The 16054-nt window shown below is 54.3% G+C and overlaps 6 protein-coding genes across 6 annotated transcripts; 3 read left to right on the forward strand and 3 right to left on the reverse strand.

The window, feature by feature from the left end:
- Positions 1-199: 199 nt before the first annotated feature.
- On the reverse strand, positions 200-5209 carry P168DRAFT_264863 (putative ABC transporter; the record flags this gene model as incomplete). Its single annotated transcript, XM_024834882.1, has 3 exons — positions 200-4490; positions 4539-5025; positions 5085-5209. 3 exons carry the CDS (start codon positions 5207-5209, stop codon positions 291-293), a joined length of 4812 nt encoding a protein of 1603 aa, XP_024694893.1. The 3' UTR covers positions 200-290.
- A 731-nt stretch (positions 5210-5940) lies between these two features.
- P168DRAFT_288254 (mitochondrial 54S ribosomal protein bL19m) lies at positions 5941-7085 on the reverse strand. Its single transcript, XM_024836744.1, has 3 exons — positions 6815-7085; positions 6372-6753; positions 5941-6285 (listed from the first exon to the last, which is right to left on the reverse strand). Exons 1-3 carry the CDS (start codon positions 7008-7010, stop codon positions 6174-6176), a joined length of 690 nt encoding a protein of 229 aa, XP_024694894.1. The 5' UTR covers positions 7011-7085; the 3' UTR covers positions 5941-6173.
- Positions 7086-7240: 155 nt separating this feature from the next.
- On the forward strand, positions 7241-8610 carry P168DRAFT_325183 (uncharacterized protein). Its single transcript, XM_024840966.1, has 2 exons — positions 7241-7443; positions 7514-8610. The coding sequence occupies exons 1-2, from the start codon at positions 7350-7352 to the stop codon at positions 8494-8496; spliced, it is 1077 nt and encodes a 358-aa protein (XP_024694895.1). The 5' UTR covers positions 7241-7349; the 3' UTR covers positions 8497-8610.
- Positions 8610-10821, reverse strand: P168DRAFT_264867 (uncharacterized protein). The gene is made up of 4 exons (XM_024834883.1): positions 10167-10821; positions 9721-10109; positions 8994-9659; positions 8610-8933 (listed from the first exon to the last, which is right to left on the reverse strand). The coding sequence occupies exons 1-4, from the start codon at positions 10705-10707 to the stop codon at positions 8838-8840; spliced, it is 1692 nt and encodes a 563-aa protein (XP_024694896.1). The 5' UTR covers positions 10708-10821; the 3' UTR covers positions 8610-8837.
- A 193-nt stretch (positions 10822-11014) lies between these two features.
- Positions 11015-12349, forward strand: P168DRAFT_325185 (NPCC-domain-containing protein). Its single transcript, XM_024840967.1, has 3 exons — positions 11015-11224; positions 11284-11570; positions 11632-12349. Exons 2-3 carry the CDS (start codon positions 11350-11352, stop codon positions 12206-12208), a joined length of 798 nt encoding a protein of 265 aa, XP_024694897.1. The 5' UTR covers positions 11015-11224; positions 11284-11349; the 3' UTR covers positions 12209-12349.
- Positions 12350-12533: 184 nt separating this feature from the next.
- P168DRAFT_288258 (Hid1 family protein) lies at positions 12534-15952 on the forward strand. Its single transcript, XM_024836745.1, has 8 exons — positions 12534-12806; positions 12871-13492; positions 13557-13654; positions 13710-13952; positions 14006-14359; positions 14406-14649; positions 14702-15210; positions 15266-15952. The coding sequence occupies exons 1-8, from the start codon at positions 12711-12713 to the stop codon at positions 15776-15778; spliced, it is 2679 nt and encodes an 892-aa protein (XP_024694898.1). The 5' UTR covers positions 12534-12710; the 3' UTR covers positions 15779-15952.
- Positions 15953-16054: the final 102 nt, after the last annotated feature.

Raw genomic sequence — 16054 nt, forward strand, 5'->3', positions numbered from 1 at the left:
ATCCTGCTCGTCTTATAGACGGTATAGGCTATTATACCTAGGATAAATACATGTGAATATAATCGTTGGACTTCTTCATTTTCTCTAGCAAAGCTATTAGATTATACTAAGCTCAGACGCACCTATATATCAAGTATATACGATATTAATCTCCTTCTCTTGATAAATATATACAGAGAATCCTAAATCTCAAATCCCCAAAAAACACACGAAATAGAAGAAGAAAAGCCTCAAAAAAAAAAAAAAAAAAGGAAAGAAAGGAGAGAAAGAAGGAGGAAAACAAGAAAAAATCACGTCGAACCCTCCTCCTTCACATGATGCTCCCCAACAATAGTCAAGAAAACCTGGTCCAGCGTCGTCTGACTGACAGAATAATACTCCACGCCTAGAGCCGTCTTATTCTCCTCCAGATGAGAAAACAGCTTGCTGACGCTGCGGCTAGTGTTGCCATCATGCAGAGCACTCCCGATCTCGTCTACGGACGAACCCTCGGTATCTCGTCTCTGGTGCTCCTCAAGAGGGGTAGGCGAAGAAGCAGGAACACTAAACCGCAACTGGCCATGATACGTCTTCTTTTCGACGACAGCACCAGGGAACGAAGCCGCCACCCAAGTCCGGATGCGCTCCATGTCGGACTCGGTTGTATGTGGTGCGGCGCAGTGCACCATATGCACATGGTACATGTTTCCGTAGCGAGCGCGCAAGGCATTCGTCGTGCCGAGGGCGAGCATGCGTCGGGCCATGATACCCGCGCGGTGGGCGAGCGCGTCCGCTTCTTCCATGGAGTGCGTGGTGAGGACGATTGAGCGGCCTGTCGCGACGGCCGCGAGGGTCTTCCACATGATGCGCTTGGAGGCGGCGTCCATGCCGGAGCTGGGCTCGTCGAGAAGGAGCACGGAGGGATTGCCCATTAGGGCGATGCCCAGGGAGAGCTTGCGCTTGTTGCCGCCTGAGAGCTGGGTTGCCATGCGGTGGCGGAAGGGGAGGAGGCCTACGGCGCGCATGACTTCGTTGACGTTGTGGGTTGTGTTGGTGGGGGGGAGGCCGCGGATGCGCGCGTAGAAGGTTAGGTGCTCTTGGACGGTCATTTGGTCCATTGCGTCGAACTGGGGGCAGACGCCGAGGCGGGAGCGTGCGGAGGCGCGGTGTTTGAGGACGGAGATGTCGTCGACGAGGATTTCGCTGGTGTTGGTGCTGTTGCTGCGGGTGGGTTGGGTGTCGCCGCGGATGAGCGATATGGTTGTTGTTTTGCCGGCGCCGTTGGGGCCGAGTAGGGCGAAGACTTCGCTTTTGCCTACTCCAAAGCTGACGTCTTCGACTGCTGTGAGTTTCTTGAATTTTTTGTTTATGTTGAGGACGCGAAGGCCGTCGTCTGAAGAGGTCGCCACGCGGGAGGCTTCTGTCGCGATGTCTTTGTCGACTGGGCTCTTTTCCTCGACGTCCGTGGGCTTGAGCTTGCTATGGAAGAGGGATGACAAGACAGGCCCGCCGTCGATCCAGAGGATTAGTCCGAAGAGGACTAGGGATTGAATGATCAGGTAGAGGATGGGCCCGCCGTAGAGGGTGATCTCGCCAGGGTAAGAGGCGATTTCGTGACCGCGGCAGAGAATCGAGAAAGTATTGAGCGCGGTAAACATGGCGCGGAGGAGGTTCCCTGCTGGAGATATGATCGCTATCGTGAAGTGGGCTACCTCGATGTAGTAGTCGACCTTTTCGGTGGGCGCATAGGTCAGGACAGACATGTATGCGATGAAGTAGATGAGGAAGAGAACGCATTGTCCACCGGCAGCAAAGGCAAAGGCTGCGAGCTGGGATTTCGAGAAGAGTGACACCAGGTACGAGAGCAAGGTCGCGCACAGTCCATAGACGAAGAATACCACGAATAGATACCCTGGATGGTACCATACATCTGATACGGCCCGAAATATGACGATCGCGAGAACGCTGGCCGCAAGCACAATACAGAAGTCGAAGGCAAGGTACGCCAGCCAGAGTGACAGACTTCGTACTCCATTGCTGAAGTGCAGCGCTCTCACGTGTCTCAGACGTTCTATGGTTGGGTAGAGAGCGAACAAGGCCGGGTACACGGACATCGCAAGACCAAAGTAAACGATCAACTGGAGCGTCTTCCCCATACCGGGTTGCATGGGAATCTCGAAAGGCTGGTATTGCACGTTGATTGGGATACCGGTCAGGACACGATCAAAGAGATTCTGCACGACGGCCGCAAGTGGGAAGTCGCCGTTATCGGCTTCCCATGCCAAAGTGGCCGGAGAGGAGTCGTCTCCAAGGTAGAAGCCACCAGGTGTCACATTGGCATAGTTATTTTGGATGTAGCTCGTGAACTCCGGATAAGTGTCAACCATGTGGAAACGAGTCTCCAAATCGGGGCCTCCATCCTTGGTCCCACTTGTGCCCTCGAGGGTCTTGATGAATTTCTCGAGCGCTGCAGTGGACACTACACTGGATGGGCCAAGCACAATATGGAAGCCGTCCAGTGATCCTAAAGACTGTGTTTCTGGAGCCATAGAAGTACTCGCTCCAGAGCATCCCGTCTTCGTAGCTCCTTCGAGGAACAGAGTAACCAATCCCGCAGCTATAACGGGAATAAGCAGGGCAGCAATGTAAGGGAGGGGATTCCGCCGTAGAATGGTGATCCTTTTACGGAACAAGTACCACGCCTGGACGAGCATGCCGATGCGCTTTCCAGTGAGAAGCTGCAGTTCGCCAACTTCCTCCTCCATGACTTCGGCAAACTTCGAGTGGACGTGGTCAGCTTCACTGGTAGCAGCTGTCGAGGCTTTGCTTAAGTCCACTTCTTCGGCGACCTTCAAGAAGACATCCTCTATTGTCGGGCCACTGATGCGGTAATCGGTCACACCGTTTTGTTCCAGCGTTGACACGAAAGAGGCGGCTTCTGCCGAGCTCTGGACAGTATAGAGCGTCTCGTCGAAATGAACCTCATGTGGAATGTCCTTGAACTGTAGGCTGGGAGCCCCAGGGACGTGGAGGACGTGGATACGATATCCCGAGCCGAGTCGATGTTTAAGCTCGACACTCGACCCGTCAGCCTTGAGAACACCCTTCGACAGAATAGCAATGTGATCAGCGAGAAGGTCGGCCTCATCCAGGAAATGAGTTGTCAAAAGAATAGTCCTGGAGCCTCTTTCCGCCAGCAGAATATCCCAGATTTTCCTGCGCGAGATTGGGTCAAGGCCAGATGATACTTCGTCCACACAACACACAGACGAACCACCCGTGAACATCATCGCCAGCTGAACCTTGCGTTTTTGACCACCGGAGAGTGTCGCTGTGCGCGCATTCACCTTCTTGTCAAGGTCACAGTCACCAAGAAGCTTGGAGAGTTGCTCCTTGGAATCGGTCTTCCCCGTGGACTTGAGTCTGTTAAATATCTTCACGTGTTCATTGACCGTGAGTGAATCCCAAAGAACATTCTTCTGGGGGCAGAGACCAAATCGGCCTCCTGACTCGCCGTAGCTGATGTCGATTTGCCCAGAGGAGATTGTCGTAAGACCAGCAATAGCATCCAGTGTAGTGGATTTTCCTGAACCATTAGCTCCGAGGAGGACCATGATCTCTCCTTTTGTCACATTCATCGTAAGGCCATTGACGGCCAACACACTGCTGCGATTGCTCCCAAAACGCGAAGCTATATTCCGGTAGAGCCACCCCGGCTGATATTCCTTGCTGAACGCGTTCAAACTGAGGGCGGCCGAGGTGTCAGAAGTAGTGGCCTGTCGGTTCTTCGAAGTTGTACCATAGAGTACACGCTCTGCCACAGCTGCAAGCACAGGGTACACGATGATTTGAATGACCAGGAGTATCCACAGAGCGATGCCAGGCAGGGACCAGGGGTTTTCGGGTGCCGCTTCAACAAGATTCGTCGCCAAGTTCTGCCGCTCCCAGCGAGCCATGAAAATAGAAAAATAGACATAATTCATCGACGGGAAGAGGAGACCTAGAATCCCAACCGTTCCACTGCTTTCGGTAGGGACCATTTGTGCTACCACGCCCAGTAGTAAACAGACAATGACGAGGGTAATTCCACTCAGCTGTGCCTTCTTGAAGAAGGATGCCCCAAAGATGGAGAAGGATGACAGCGCTAGACCAACGAGGATGTGGTAAATTATGGTGATACCGGCGGAGGTTTTGCTATATACGCCGTACTTCAGGATGCCGCCGGCGATGATCCAACCAGGACCATAAACGATATCCAAGGCCAAGTGGGCAGCGCAGAACCGGGCGGCTTGAGACTTCCACCGCGAGGTATTCGGCATCATGCAATCGATCAACTGACTCATGCCTAGTTCCCGCTCCATGGCGATCAAGCCTGTCAGCTGGTACGAGACACCGACGATGCCGATGAAAATGGCGACTCCTATGATGTCGATGACAGCGCCCATATAGCGGGTTCTGATTTGGTCCTGCCGACCCTTCTGGGTTAAAGAAGTAAACGGATATTCCATAATCTATATCGATTAGCTGGAACCAACTGTACTGGAGTCGTGGAGGCAAACCTCGCTGGGAAGTGGGCGTCGGCTAGTAGACGTGTTGACTTGGGCTATGGCCCAGTCAATGGCGTGCTGGAACGGAAGAAGATAGATCTCCTGTTCATTGTCGTGCTTGTCGACTTCTATCCCCGCGCCTAGTGCCGCATCCATTCGGATCGAATAATTCCAGGCGCCATATGGACCTTCCGTAGGGGAGGAATGGAATACGGCGGCGGCGACACATGTCGACACCCCCCGAAGAGACGAACGACATACCTCGCGCAGCTCATCCTCGGAGCTAAGGATATGCACTTGGTCGTGGTTTTGTCTGGCAGGCTTCGCGACGCGATCGATTACTTGCTGGACTGGACCATCAACCAGTCCATTGTGGACGAATACCACTTTGTCCCTTCCTTCACTGACGAGACCCAGCGCATCGGAGAAGGATCGCAGAGGAGTCGGTTCGCCGATCCCGTATATTGCCGGTTCGATGAATAGATTCCGCGCGTATGATCTAAGCGCTGCATTAGACAATTCGAGACAGACAGGATTATCGAGTGCACCGCGACGAACATAAAAGCAATGAAGACTACAGGCAAGACCAAGGCCCGAATAAGGGTCGTGAACAGCGGGCGGACCAACACCACCAACAGATTCTTGACAGTCAATGTCCAGACCTGCCTGAGGAAGAGTTTCATTGTTGCCTGTCTGTCACGGGAGCGACACTAGACGATCCAAAGGTTCATTCCTAGCCCTAAAAGGGCGACGGAAAGGGGGACGACGAGGAAGTGATGTCGGACTCTGCGTCAACCAAGCATCACTCAGGTAGAGAATCAAAGAAAAGCAGTCCTGATACCCTCAAAGCGACTTGCAGCAGGCGTGGTGTACCCTGGGACAAGGCTGCGACTGAATCTGTAGCCCCTACTCCGTAAGAGACCAAGATCGTAGGAGTGGGTCTGCCTAGGAGCGTGGGAGGCAGTGCTCACTGCTAGGACTGCTTAAAAGCGAACAGAAATCATGACAACAGGTGGATTAGCAGAACGAACAGTCAGACAATCGACCAATCACTCCGCAAGGAATCTGACGCTGGTAGCATCGCCTCGGTCGACCAAGTTGCCGGCGTGCCTTGGAATTGGTTGGCGCCGAGACTTCATTTTTCCCTGGAGTATATTAATTAGCGTATTTCACCCCACTTCAAGTGATTGAGCCGATCTGGGGCCTGATTCGAGGATCAGGAGCACAGCTACCGCTGTCGATTCAACCTGACTCGAACGTATCGTACAGCGTGGGTTAGATGAAAGAGTTACGGAGCATCTCGTGGAGTTGGATGGCCAGAGTTGCGATGGTTTATTTACTTCGACTACTTGGAGCGATACAAAGAATAATGGGGTGACTAAGACGGAGGCCTAGCGCCCCAGGCAGAATGTACTGATGCCTCGTCTCCATGTACTCAACGGCCAATCCATTTGCCAAAAGGCAGTGGGTGTATTAGGGAAAACAAACCCTTGTTGGATTGATCACGGTAGGTCATTCAGAAGGATGCTTTGAATTGCTTTATACCCGAAGTTACCAGACAAACACCTAGACGTCAGGTTCAATATACACGTGCAAGTAATAATACAATCGCCAAATGCAAGAGTTGGTTTACATGGGAGTCCCAGTTCACCGTCTCTGTCCACGTCCCCCACGTCCCTTGATGCCCCGAAGGCCTTGCTTCTGTCGGAGATAGTTCGTGACGATGTTCTCGACGGTGCCCATGTCATGTCTAGGCTGTCTGGAAGAGAATAACACAAAATAGTTAGTCGACAAAATCCCACAGTCCCCGTACCATCCGGGATAGTAAAACCAGCAAATACGCACCTCATGTAATACAACCTGGCACGTCTCTTCCTGTGCGCGGTTCTCTGGACGATCTCAACGCTCTCAACGTTAGGGCTGAGAGCCTTCACCCACATCTCGACACCAACACGACTGAGCTGATTCCGCAGCAAGAATGACGTGTCGTGCCCTCGCAACCGGATGCTCAAGCACACTCCTGCGAATGGGTCTCCGTTCTTGAATGTCACGCGCACAATGTCTCCAACCTTGACACTGCGCGGGTTCCGTCGGTAGTCAAAGAGCGCCTTGCGTTCACCGGTCGGGTCAAGCGTTTCTAATTGCGATTGGTTCACGGCTCCCACCGCGTCTTTGCACGTAGTGGTCGCGGAGGCCGGCGGAGGGTAGACCTTGAGTTTCTTGCGGCCTGTCGCAAAGAACGGATTAGTGAGGGTTACCCAGGAGTACAAGGGGGGAACTCCACGCACTGTGAGGCTGCAAATGAGTAGGTATTTGCGACAGAAATGTCTTGGGCATCTTGGATGGGAAATCCAGAGGCTGTGACTTGGGCGTGTATGCGGTCGTGATCGATCGGCGACTGATCTGGGCGTGTTGAAGCGACTGGGGCTTCATCAACGACCTGAAGCAGCCCAGCTGCCGCAAGATCGGGGAGGGATTTGCCATGATGGCAGATCAGACAACTGTTCGAGTAACAATTGTCGACGTGATAGGTGATAAAGAGAGACCACAGAGGGAGGGAGAGAGAGTGTGATAACGGTGATTAGAACGGGAAGAACTTGACGGACGGGCAGAATTCCCGCCAAGCCCCGAATTGCCCGATTGGGACAACCTCCATCGGATCTGAACTTGACTCGCGACGGGAACTTTTCTGCTCCGCAAGTCGAGTCCGTTTGCTCCAATCCACCAGAAAAGGCGTTCCATTTGTGCAATTGCCTGAGATCCTTTTCTCCCAGTGGAATCCATTGTTGAGTTCTACTCCAAACACCCTTTCCTCCCACCAGAATGGCGCAGTGCGCCTTGAGGCTTTTCCGCGGCCAGGGTCCCAGTACTCTGCGTCCGTCCATCAGTGGCTTCATACAGAAGCGCACTCGTGCTAGTCAGTCTCCTTCTCTCAAGCCTTTATATCCATCCTTCACAACTACACAGCATTACTAACAAAACCACAGCAATCCCGACCTTCACCCAGACCTCCTCCCCCGAACTGGACCAGGAACTTCACCGATTCCGCGAAGAACTCTTCATACCGTATGGCCTGCCCCAGGGCCCGCGGCGGATGATGTTCCGCCAAAAGTACGCCGACCGCCTCGACGAAGAGCAGATCACGGTGCCCCTCGAAGGCGAAGAGGAGGACTTCACCCTGCGACCCATGGACCCGCAAACGAGACCGTCGAACCAAGAAGCCGTCGCCGTGCTCCGGATGATGCAGACGAAGCAAGACTGGCGAAACCTGGCCCCCTTCCTACGAGGCCTCAAGATCGCAGGCCGGAAATTGAGCCCCGAGCGCCAGGAGTGGCTGGCGCGGAGAGCGGGCAACGCCGACGCCCTCGGCATCGTCCTCGACTGTGCCCGACAGGCTGAGAAAACCGGCCTCTACCTCAACAACCCGCCTCTCGTGGAGCAGATCTTCCTCGCGCTGCACAAGAAGGCCCTGGCGGCGGAGTTCAAGGGACCCGAGCTGGCGAAGGCCGCCGAGCTGGCAACGCAGTTCGTGTCGCTGATGGACAGCCCGGAACACCACCAGGCTAGCCCTCACCTGGACCCCAGGAAGAGGCCGCTCGTTAGCGCCGTGCTCCTCGAGTTGAACGCCGCCCGCGCGGTGGAGGAACACAACCGCCACGACCATGACGGCCTGGTCCGTCTCTACGCAGAGCGCCTCTTCGGCACGTGGGCGTACGCTCAGTTGAGCAAGCCCGAGTACAAGAACTGGCCCGAGATCGACAGACTGCTGCAGCGCAACGTGGCTATCTACAACGCGATGAACCTCGCCCAGCAGGTGCAGGAAGTCGGGCGCACCAAGGACGTGGGCCGCCTCTTGAAGACGCGCTCGAACGACGTCAAAATGATCATCCAGAAGCAGAGGAGCCTTGCTCCGGCGGAGATTGAGCAAAAACCCACCCTGGGTTACGTACAGAGCCAAAACATCGTCTGAAGAAAATGTGGGGGGGGGGTTTTAGATAGGATGATTTTTTTGGCGTTTGTGCCTTGCTTATGAATTGTACATTACCATCAATACTGCTCGGAGCTGTATCTTTAGTTGAGAATGGACGAGAATTTCCATGTCCTTTCGTACAATCTGGACGGATTGAACAACAAAAACTAGGTACATGTAGGCCTTTGGCCGTGTCCAGGAAACCGCGTATTGCTAAAGACACCCGGAAACGAAATGAGCAAATCACTGGAGACAAATAAGGTGCTAAATAAACGGCTTATGTAAAAGCTACCGGATCCCAAAACAATCAGCAGGCACGAATTTCACTTCATCTGCCCAACCTAAGCAACCAATTCGAGGGTGTGGTCATCACGGATATGACCCCGGGCGGGAAGAGTGACCGTGCCGGAGATGACAGCAGGGCCAGACACGGTGATCTACCGAGAACGATTAGCGAGTGCTTCCTAAAGTCTATGTGAAACAAGTCAAATGCTTACCTTTCCTTCGAACTTCTCGTCGCTGGGGATGTCGGTCAAGAGAACCTCGACACTACTCAACGGCGCACCAAAGTGGTTGGGGCCCAGGAAACGCCGATAGTCAAAGATGTTGGTCTGAGATATAGCACCCGCCACCCCCGGGCCCGTCAGGGCATATACCACGCGGGCACCGGTGAAGATTCGCAGGTCCGTCAGCTGCCCACAAGTCAGGCGGTCCTGGGGATCCGCATCGGCGCGGTGGGAGATGCACAGCAGACGGAGTTTGTCCAGGGACAGTTCGGCGGTGGGGCCGATGTTGGCGAGCTGGCTGAGCAGACCGTGCGATGGCATCACACCCGCTTCCAGGTTCCGCACTTGAAGCCAGCGAGCAATCGACGAGATGATGCCGGAGTGGGGTTCCATGAATTTGTCATGATACTGGGACATGGTGCGGGACGAGGCAATGATCACGGTAGGGGACACCCCGACGGTAGCCAAAGCGAAGTCGACGCCCTCCCCGGCAACCGAGTTCAGGGCGACAGAGGCACCGGCGAAGATCGCGGCCATGATCTGGCACAGCGGGTATGAACGTGACATCGAGTCAATTGAGAGGACCAGATCGTTAGAGTTGAAGCGTTGGGTTCGGGGCAGGGAAAAGAGTAAACCGGCAATGGCGGCCACCAAGTTCTACATCCAAGTCAGTCGTGGATAGTCATAATCAACTCGATAGAGGGGGGGGGGGCCCTACCTCGGGCTGGAATTCAATAAACTCGCCCACTCCCGATGCAGACGGCCACACGGTGGTCACGGAAGGCGACGGGGAGCTAGAATCCCAGCTAGGAACTTCCAGTCCAGCCAGATCCCTCTTCGCGTCCACCAGATCGTGCCAGACGGTCACATCCAAGCTGCCCTTGACATCCTCGGGCACTTCATTCCAATCCATGTGCCGGCTTCCAACCTTTGCAACCCAAACGACCTGCGAGAGTTGCCTGTTGTTCTTCGCGACCAGGGACAGATCGAGAGCACCGGCCTCCGCGATCAACGTATCGGCCTGGGCTCGTTGCAACAGATTCGAGAGGTCTTGCGCTTTCAGGTTATGGGGAATGAGGACGACCTTGAAGCCATAGAATGCGCCCGCTGAAAGAAGCCCGGTCAGCACCAATCGAAACTAATCACACAACCGATAGCTCATACCGAAGATAGCTGCTAGCAGTTCCATCGAGTCGGTCAGACAGACCGCCATGGTTTTGGTTCTCGCCTCCTGCAAGAACCGCCCGATGACGTTGATTTCCTGCGTGACTTGGTCCAAAGAGTGCTCGATGGCCTTGCGCCCCAGCACGGTGTAGATCTTGCCCTGCTTGCCCGTGAGTTTGCCCTCATCGTCCAAAGCGCCTCGCACGGCCGCTCTCCAAACATCTCGGAGGTCGCCTTTCCTTCCCGTCGTCCACTTTGGCGCGCCGGGATCCTTCACGTTCAGTCCGGACCGCAAGGGGAAACCGTGGGGTGTCTCGAGACTCCGATATGGCGCTGATTCACCGGACCTGCGTACGGGAAACGCGGTCGACTGACGCGCGAGAAGAAACGGATGGATATCGGGATCCTTAGAAGTGACGAAAGACCAGACGAGAAAGGTAACAATGCCACCGGCAATCAACGTGCTATAGATGTTCCAGTCGGCGAAGGCATCGGCAACCACCGCATCCAACGATTCCAACAGGGATTTATTCGCATCCATGATCGATGGCTGGGTCTCTCGAGGAGAGTATCACCCTAAGAGCAATTAAGTGACCAGCAAAGCGAAGACAGATGGCCTTTTTGTAGTCTCCCGCCAGATGTTGTTTACAATGCGAGGGTCAAAAGCGGAGCTGGGCGGAAGCTCGGATTAATCTACGTAGGTGTGGGGGGCGGCTAGTCCAGCTATTACATACCATACATACTGTACGGAGTACTCCGTACACTTACAGTGGAAAACTTCGGCCGCGTCAAAGGCGCTTGTCCTCCCGGTTGCCGGCGTTGCGCATCGATCATCGTCTCCAAAACAAAATCATCATAACAATCTATCTATCACATCATCCTTCCCCACTCCGCTGGTCCCCTCTCTCCATTCTTGAAGTTGAGGTATGGTCCAGTCTGGGTTTTTACCGTAAGGCGAATTTGGACACTCTTCCCCAAATGTGCTTGTGGTAAAACCTCGATTGAACCAGTAAAGGTAAGTAAGGACAAGGTAAGTTCAGCTTCAACGTCCTATTCAAGTAAGTGGTCATTTGAGGGAACCTTCGTGATAGCTTCTTTTGTGCTGACCTTTGAATAGCCCCTCCCCCCCCCTATCTTTTTTTCTTTCCTTTTCGTCGTCGCCCTTCGTCCTGGTCCCCGGTCAATGGCCTCTCTTCCCTCCACCCCGAAAGCGGCCATTGCGCCCGCGCCCGCGCCCACGCCAGATGAATCTCGCACTCCTGGCAAGTGGCGCCATCCTCAGTTGAACGAGATTGTCAGGCGACAAAATGCGGAGACATTCGGAGACCGCAACCTCAAGAAATTGTCGTGGAATACCGTCGCTCTGGTAGCGACGTGGATCTTCGGGGATACCTTTCGATCATAGTGAGTGGTGTGAGCAGCGACGCCGGGGTCGTGCTATAGGATCTGACTCGCATTCCTACAGCTCTTTTCGGGTCCAAAACCTGACCCGAATTTCTACCTACCCGGACTTCTCGCTGCTGATCTTGCAACTGATCTTTGCGGTGAACATCCTCCTCGCATTGTACCCTCTGTTCCGGCCCAAGGACAACTTCTCCGACATCCCTCTCACCCCTACGCAGCGCTCGCTCCTGGGCCTCCGCCCGTCTACCAGCTCACCGTCGACGCCTGGAACCTCATTTGTGACCCCCCCGAAATATCGACTTTCGGCATCGCGGACCGCTAGCCCCGCCAGCAGAACGGCGTCGCCGTTATCCGCGAGCGCCAGCGCATCGGGGCGTCGACTATCGTACAGCACAACCTTTTCCCCTTCTAGTAGCCCGTTGCTTCATAAGGTGGTTTCGAATGGGGGGCGAGAGGGAGGGCGACGACCCAGCTTTGGGTCGTCGTCTTCATTCGGTCGGAGCTCATCCTTCACGGAGTCGACCATGGGGCCTGCGACCCCATCCCCGGTCGGTGGAAAGCGGGTTAGCCTGGGATTGAGCAATAAGTGGCTTTACGAGCGGAGTAGACGGTTGTCAGCCAGCAACGGCAGTCTTTGATTGATTGATAAATGGAATGGATTGGTTTGGCGGGTGTTCTGGTTGCACTTATCAAGGGAAGACGATGTAAACTTGAGTGTTTAGCCCGGAAGTTATTTCCGAAATTCGTGGCTTTGAATTTTCCATAGCAATACTATACTTTAGCATTTTAGAATATTATCATTTCATACGTTATACCATATAAGCTGGAGTCAAATCGTGGCGGGGGGTGTGTTTATTTACCCTGATGGGGACCACTCTCGGCAGCATCACCCACTGGAAGATCGCCGAGTCTCCGCGGCCAAGGAACGATAGGTAGCTGTCAACTCGTTCCCTCATTCCTTTATTCTTTCTTTATTCAACCTGCCACGCAGCCCCCCAACGCGACATCTGATTATTTGCCCCATCCTGAGTAGTTGTTCTCAGCAGGGGTAAAGCGTCAGCCTCAGGATACCTTTCCCTGTAGGCCTCTAACTGCACCTAGTCGGTTGTTCCGTCAATCCATTCCGTTGGTGGCTTTACAATGGGGGCTTCGGAGTCCAAGTTGGTCTTCAAGCAGGGAATCTTCCGTCTCTCGGAGGAGAAAGATATCCCTCCAGATGATCCCTACTGGGCGAGAGTATGTTTTGAATCGTCGATCATCTACCAGGGAGTGCGATCGGTTGCTGACGATTGCGATGTAGTTCTGGGAGCTCCCAGAGTCGACCGAGGATGTCTTCAGTTTATTCACCCCCGCAGACATACGGCGAACCCGTGATAACGCGACATCGAATTTCGAGACACTACTGCTGTCGGTCACCTCACGCCTCACCGTCCTCAGGAATCATCCGTCCTTTCCAGACCCGGACCTAGCCCCCGACCGGGACGCGCTGAACTGCATCCGCATCCTCACCCGGATCCTTCCCTTCGTATACGAGGCCGACCACTTGGAGGGATGGGAGGAGCAATTCTTCTGGGCTCGTCGGAGGAAGAAGACCCGCGAGGCCCAGGTGGCGACGGAAGTGCTCTTTGACGAGGCGCAGGCTGGGGAACAGCGCGATGCGGTGTCGCCTCGGGAGAGTGACTATGAAGAAGTGAAACCTCTGGCGGAGGAGTTGATCGATACCTTATTAGATCTGCTGTTTTACACGGACTTCACGATTCCACCACTACCTACAGCGGCCAGCAAAGTCTCGTTTTCCATCTGGCAAAGCGGGGTGGGGTGCAATACGTCCATGGGCTCGAACAAAGAACTCGAAAACAACCGCTGTGAGATTCTACGGTTACTGCTGACGCTGACCGGACGGGCCATGTATATGCCTTCAAGTAAGCCATCTGCTCTTTCGAGCGCGGTAAACCGACTGGGTATCTCGAGCTGACAGCCTGGAAGATCTATTGCCGGTGCAGGGTGTTAAAGCCCTTACCTACATCACGACATGTTCGGACAAGCAGACTGTCTTGACCCTTCTGTGCTCGTTGCTCAACACGGTAGGTCTTGCAGAAGGTTACCTATCCAAGGGCAGTGCTCACTCGTTCCATGCAGGCTATCAAGTACAACCCCGCATCCTGGAAGGTCCCGTATGATCATGTCGTGTGGAAAGACCCCAAGCAGATTCTGGTTATCTACTGCCTGCAGTTGCTCCTCGTGCTGCTTTTGTATCCAGTCCCTGAGGATGGTCGTGGTTCTCCTCCGAAAAATCACTATCGTCACTACTTCGGACGGCTACATAGGCCGCAGGACTTTCAGTTTCTGGTCGACGGAATGACTCGAATCCTGAATCAGCCCGTATGTTCATGCTTCTTTCATGACTGCCTTCACCACTGACATCTATTTTTCAGTTGCAAGCTACAAGCTCCTACCTCCCCGGTAGTCAGAGAACCGTCAAGTGGGCCCCCGAGATGCTGATGCTCTTCTGGGAGGCGTTGCAGTGCAATAAGCGCTTTAGGTCTTTCATCATCGACTCCAACCGCTCTCACGATTTTGTCATTCTCTGCATCTTCTACGCCATTGCGTACAAATCGGACCCCGCCAAACAAGGCGTGGTCCGGATGTGCATCTTCATTCTCCAGACCATGAGCGTGGACCCTAATTTCGGGCAAAGCTTGAATATGAAATTCGAGGCACAAGACACGCTCCCGCAAACCATTCGCATTCCCAACTTCCGCGGTTCTTATGCAGATTTCTTGATCATGGTCAGTACCCCAGATGTTCGAAATGGGCAATAATTGACATTAGCAGTCCGTCCACACTTTGATCACTACCAGCAAAGGCACGCTCACTGCAGTCTATCCGGCGCTGCTAGCCATCGTGAACAACCTCGCCCCCTATGTGGAACACATGTCTCCAGCGGCATGCTCCAAGATCTTGCAGTTGTTCTCGTCCATGTCCGCGCCTAGTTTCTTGCTCGCGAACGACTCCAATCACAACCTTCTCACTTCCGTGCTGGAGTCGATCAATTCGATCCTAGAGCACAAGTTTACGAGTTCGTTCAATGCCCGATGTTTTCTTCAAGGTCCCTGCTGACAGTTTTAAAGAAAACCCGTTCCTCGTCTATGCCATCCTGAAGTATCGGAAACGCTTTGAGGCCGTGCGGTCGTTCACGCTGGAGAGCGGACAGCAGGAGATCGAACGCCAGAACGAGAGAAGAAAGGACGAGAGCGGATCCAGTGACTTTGTCGCCAGTCCGGTTCTCTCCGCCGCTGAGGAGGATCCTCACACATCGTCGGGTACGCGATCTCCGCTGGGCCGCATCCCGGAAGAGAACACGCCTTTTGCCATCGGAGACGAGTCCGACGATGAGCAGGACGAGGCCAAAACACCGGCGCACACATCGCCGTCTGTCCAAAGCTCGCGACGGCCATCAGCGGCGTCGACTGTCGACGAAAGTGTACCGCTACAACTACGAGGCATGTCGGAAAAGGCACGGGGCAAGATGCCGGCGGGGCAGCCGTCCTTCTCCCGACAGAACAGTATGACCAGCCAGACCAGCGTGTCGGCGATCTTCCCGACGTCTCCGAATGGCTTCACGCCTACCACGGCATGGGTGAGTGATAACGTGCCCTCTTCAACTACGTCTGCAAGCCACTAACATAATCCAGCTCGAATCCTGGCTTCCCGAGCTTCCCCTGCATACCATCCTCACCATCATCTCGGCGATCACACCGCACGTGCCGGAATCGGCTTTCCAGAGCGCCTCCACCCCGGAGGCCCGCACCCTCATCACCAACCTTCCGTCCTTCACGGAGGATCCCGCCATTCGCATCATCATAGCCGAGCCCTCGCCTGTGCGCGTGCACACCTTTGAGTGGTCAGCCCTCTCGATGGGCTGGTACGAGTCTCTCCTCTGGGGGTTCATCTTCTCCAGCGAGATGGTCGTGGGCACGGCGTCGGGTGCTACCCCGGGGACCGTCGGGGTCTGGAATGGAACGGGGATCAAGCTGTTCAAAGTCCAGGAGGCAGCAGCCCAGGGGCCGACGCTCCTTGCGCCCAAGGGGGCGGTGGACGCAGTTGGGAGCAACCTTGTACAGCGGATTGGCAACCTCAGTCTTCGGCGCACGAGCACGCAAGAATCCCAGAACAACTCGCGACCGTCGTCTATACGGGAAGTCTAGGAATAGAGAGCACGAGGTCGTTGATCGGAGAGTTTCTTGTACTGATTGTGCTTGTTCCCATGATACCTGAGAGGCGTTTATTTTTCACACATTATCTTTCTTTTGATTTACTTAATTATTTATTACTACTATTTTTGCCAAGCCAAAGGAATCAATCTGTGGATACAAACCGTCAAATGGGGCAAGTCAATCGTAGAGAACAGATATAGATTCCGGCTTTGGTGGTCACTGCGGTGTGTGGAGCCCGATTAATTGGTAAGCGGCTTCCTTGTCGAT

The sequence above is a fragment of the Aspergillus campestris genome (genome assembly GCF_002847485.1).
Source record: "Aspergillus campestris IBT 28561 chromosome Unknown P168scaffold_3, whole genome shotgun sequence".
NCBI classification, from domain to species: Eukaryota; Fungi; Ascomycota; class Eurotiomycetes; order Eurotiales; family Aspergillaceae; genus Aspergillus; species Aspergillus campestris.

What these genes read in the sequence shown, in the direction of transcription:
- P168DRAFT_288254 (XM_024836744.1), bottom strand. Translation starts at nt 7,010, where the DNA reads ATGGCAAATCCCTCCCCGATCTTGCGGCAGCTGGGCTGCTTCAGGTCG. An exon ending in TACTCATTTGCAGCCTCACA is followed by an intron (nt 6,754 to 6,814) that starts GTGCGTGGAGTT and finishes TCTTTGCGACAG; the next exon opens with GCCGCAAGAAACTCAAGGTC. An exon ending in GCCAGGTTGTATTACATGAG is followed by an intron (nt 6,286 to 6,371) that starts GTGCGTATTTGC and finishes ATTCTCTTCCAG; the next exon opens with ACAGCCTAGACATGACATGG.
- P168DRAFT_325183 (XM_024840966.1), top strand. Translation starts at nt 7,350, where the DNA reads ATGGCGCAGTGCGCCTTGAGGCTTTTCCGCGGCCAGGGTCCCAGTACT. An exon ending in ACAGAAGCGCACTCGTGCTA is followed by an intron (nt 7,444 to 7,513) that starts GTCAGTCTCCTT and finishes ACAAAACCACAG; the next exon opens with CAATCCCGACCTTCACCCAG.
- P168DRAFT_264867 (XM_024834883.1), bottom strand. Translation starts at nt 10,707, where the DNA reads ATGGATGCGAATAAATCCCTGTTGGAATCGTTGGATGCGGTGGTTGCC. An exon ending in TTATTGAATTCCAGCCCGAG is followed by an intron (nt 9,660 to 9,720) that starts GTAGGGCCCCCC and finishes ACTTGGATGTAG; the next exon opens with AACTTGGTGGCCGCCATTGC. An exon ending in ACGAGAAGTTCGAAGGAAAG is followed by an intron (nt 8,934 to 8,993) that starts GTAAGCATTTGA and finishes CGTTCTCGGTAG; the next exon opens with ATCACCGTGTCTGGCCCTGC.
- P168DRAFT_325185 (XM_024840967.1), top strand. Translation starts at nt 11,350, where the DNA reads ATGGCCTCTCTTCCCTCCACCCCGAAAGCGGCCATTGCGCCCGCGCCC. An exon ending in GGGGATACCTTTCGATCATA is followed by an intron (nt 11,571 to 11,631) that starts GTGAGTGGTGTG and finishes GCATTCCTACAG; the next exon opens with CTCTTTTCGGGTCCAAAACC.
- P168DRAFT_288258 (XM_024836745.1), top strand. Translation starts at nt 12,711, where the DNA reads ATGGGGGCTTCGGAGTCCAAGTTGGTCTTCAAGCAGGGAATCTTCCGT. An exon ending in CTCGAATCCTGAATCAGCCC is followed by an intron (nt 13,953 to 14,005) that starts GTATGTTCATGC and finishes TCTATTTTTCAG; the next exon opens with TTGCAAGCTACAAGCTCCTA. An exon ending in TCACGCCTACCACGGCATGG is followed by an intron (nt 15,211 to 15,265) that starts GTGAGTGATAAC and finishes AACATAATCCAG; the next exon opens with CTCGAATCCTGGCTTCCCGA.